This window comes from Gymnoscopelus microlampas (genome assembly GCF_963454915.1).
Source record: "Gymnoscopelus microlampas genome assembly, chromosome: 17".
Lineage (NCBI taxonomy): Eukaryota > Metazoa > Chordata > Actinopteri > Myctophiformes > Myctophidae > Gymnoscopelus > Gymnoscopelus microlampas.
In genome coordinates, this window is record NC_139954.1 from 35,282,459 (window position 1) to 35,284,203 (window position 1,745).

At 43.1% G+C, this 1,745-nt stretch overlaps 1 protein-coding gene across 1 annotated transcript; it reads right to left on the bottom strand.

Moving 5' to 3' along the window:
- On the bottom strand, positions 1 to 813 carry LOC311064417 (sodium/potassium-transporting ATPase subunit beta-233-like; the record flags this gene model as incomplete). The annotated part of the gene is made up of 1 exon (XM_084084247.1): positions 1 to 813. The coding sequence occupies one exon, from the start codon at positions 811 to 813 to the stop codon at positions 1 to 3; it is 813 nt and encodes a 270-aa protein (XP_083940373.1).
- Between the last annotated feature and the right edge of the window lie 932 nt (positions 814 to 1,745).

Sequence of the window (1,745 nt, forward strand, 5' to 3'; positions counted from 1 at the left end):
CTAGTCATCTTTGACTTGGAGCTTAACATCAAAGCGTCCCTGGTAGCGGTCTTTGTCACTGTAGTCAATGTCCTCTCCGAACACTCTGCACTCCAGGTGGATGGGCTCGTTCTTGGCGATGTCAAATTGAATGCCCACCAGGGGCTGGAGGTACTGGGGATGCAGCGGTTTTCCGTAGTATGGGTAGTACTGGAGAGGAAAGCCGCCCTCAAAGCCAAAGTACTTGATCCCCCGGATCTTCCCCTCGTCCTTACTAGTGCAGTGGATAGGAATCTTGTAGGGTGACCCCCTAGGAGCTGCTGGTGTGTACTTGACAACCCTGTTAAGCTTGACGATCAAGCATGGCTTTCCGGACTTGAAGCCAAATGTGTTGTCGTCATTTTCCCCGGAGCAGCCATCCAGCCAACTCTTGTGGAAGCGGCAAGCTTTCATCGCTTCAACTTCAACGGGGCGATCTTTGCTTGGTCCTGCTTCCTGTCCACAGTCCTCGTAGTTCATCTCAGGAGTCTGACGCTCTTCCTCATACAATGCTAAGAGGTCCTTAATGGCATCGGTGTACTTCACATAAGTATCCTTGTTGTTCATGTTGAAGGAGATCTCATGTTTCTCAGAGTGCGGGGTGTGTGTTAAACCTGGGCTTACGAGTCTGTCTTGATAAGTTGGTTTCTCTTCGCTTAATGAAAACAGTAATATCTGAATGGTCCCACCGAAGAACATAGCCAAGAATGCATAGAGTACTGTGTAGAACCAAATGATCTGAAGCCAGCTGGTGCCTGTGCGTCCCATGAATGCCTTCCTCTCTGAATCCCACATAAAACCCCGCCATCTATGGCACAAGCCTTTAACTGCCATTATTTCTCTTCTTGTGTGATTTTCCTTTTAAACCAGAAGTCTTGCAAAGAAAATCAGAAGGAACTGTTTCATACCCTGTTATTTATATCCCCAAAGTCTTCCAATTTGGTGTGTCACAGCTGCATGCTGATTGGACATTTGAAGTATTTTGATGTCACACCGCTGATCCAACCAATATGCCCATATATGGAGATCGCTGATGTAATCAGCTGGAATCCCAAAGGTTTTTTGAGTTGGGTATATTGATGTGATGTTTCAGATGCGTTGGTCTCAAAAGAGAGGGTTAAAACAAAATAAACTTGTATTGTTCAATGTGTCCACTTGAGGGAGACAGAGAAGGCAGAATGAAAAACTGTGAACCTTTCAGCTCATCACATTTTGAATCGCATTACAAACCAGCTTTATAGCTTCATTAACGCTATAAACACAGACTAATTGTTTTATCACAATATTACCTAGTTGAAGTAAACCAAATATATATAAATTCTTCTTTTCTTTTTTTTTGCCATTTAAGGGGTCATACATTATTAAACTCCATTGAATTTCCCCATTTCCCCATGAAATAGGAAGTGCTTTGTAACTTTAACTGGTTCAATCCTGGGCATTTGCTGCACATCACTCCCTTCTCTCCCCACTGTACTATCAAAAAAGGCAGCAAGTCGATTACAAAAGTTAAAATCTTCCCCATGACCCGCCCGGATGTCACATTGATGAACAAATCAACACAGAAAATATCAAACAAGGCAGTACGATTACTGCATTGGCTATTTCTTGCCTCAAACTTATTTGAGTGTACTGTTAAATAGCAATTATTTGTAACATTCGGCAGCCATGTCTGCTGACATTCAACAGTATCACCACCCTCTAGTTATTGATTAGCATAATATCATAGG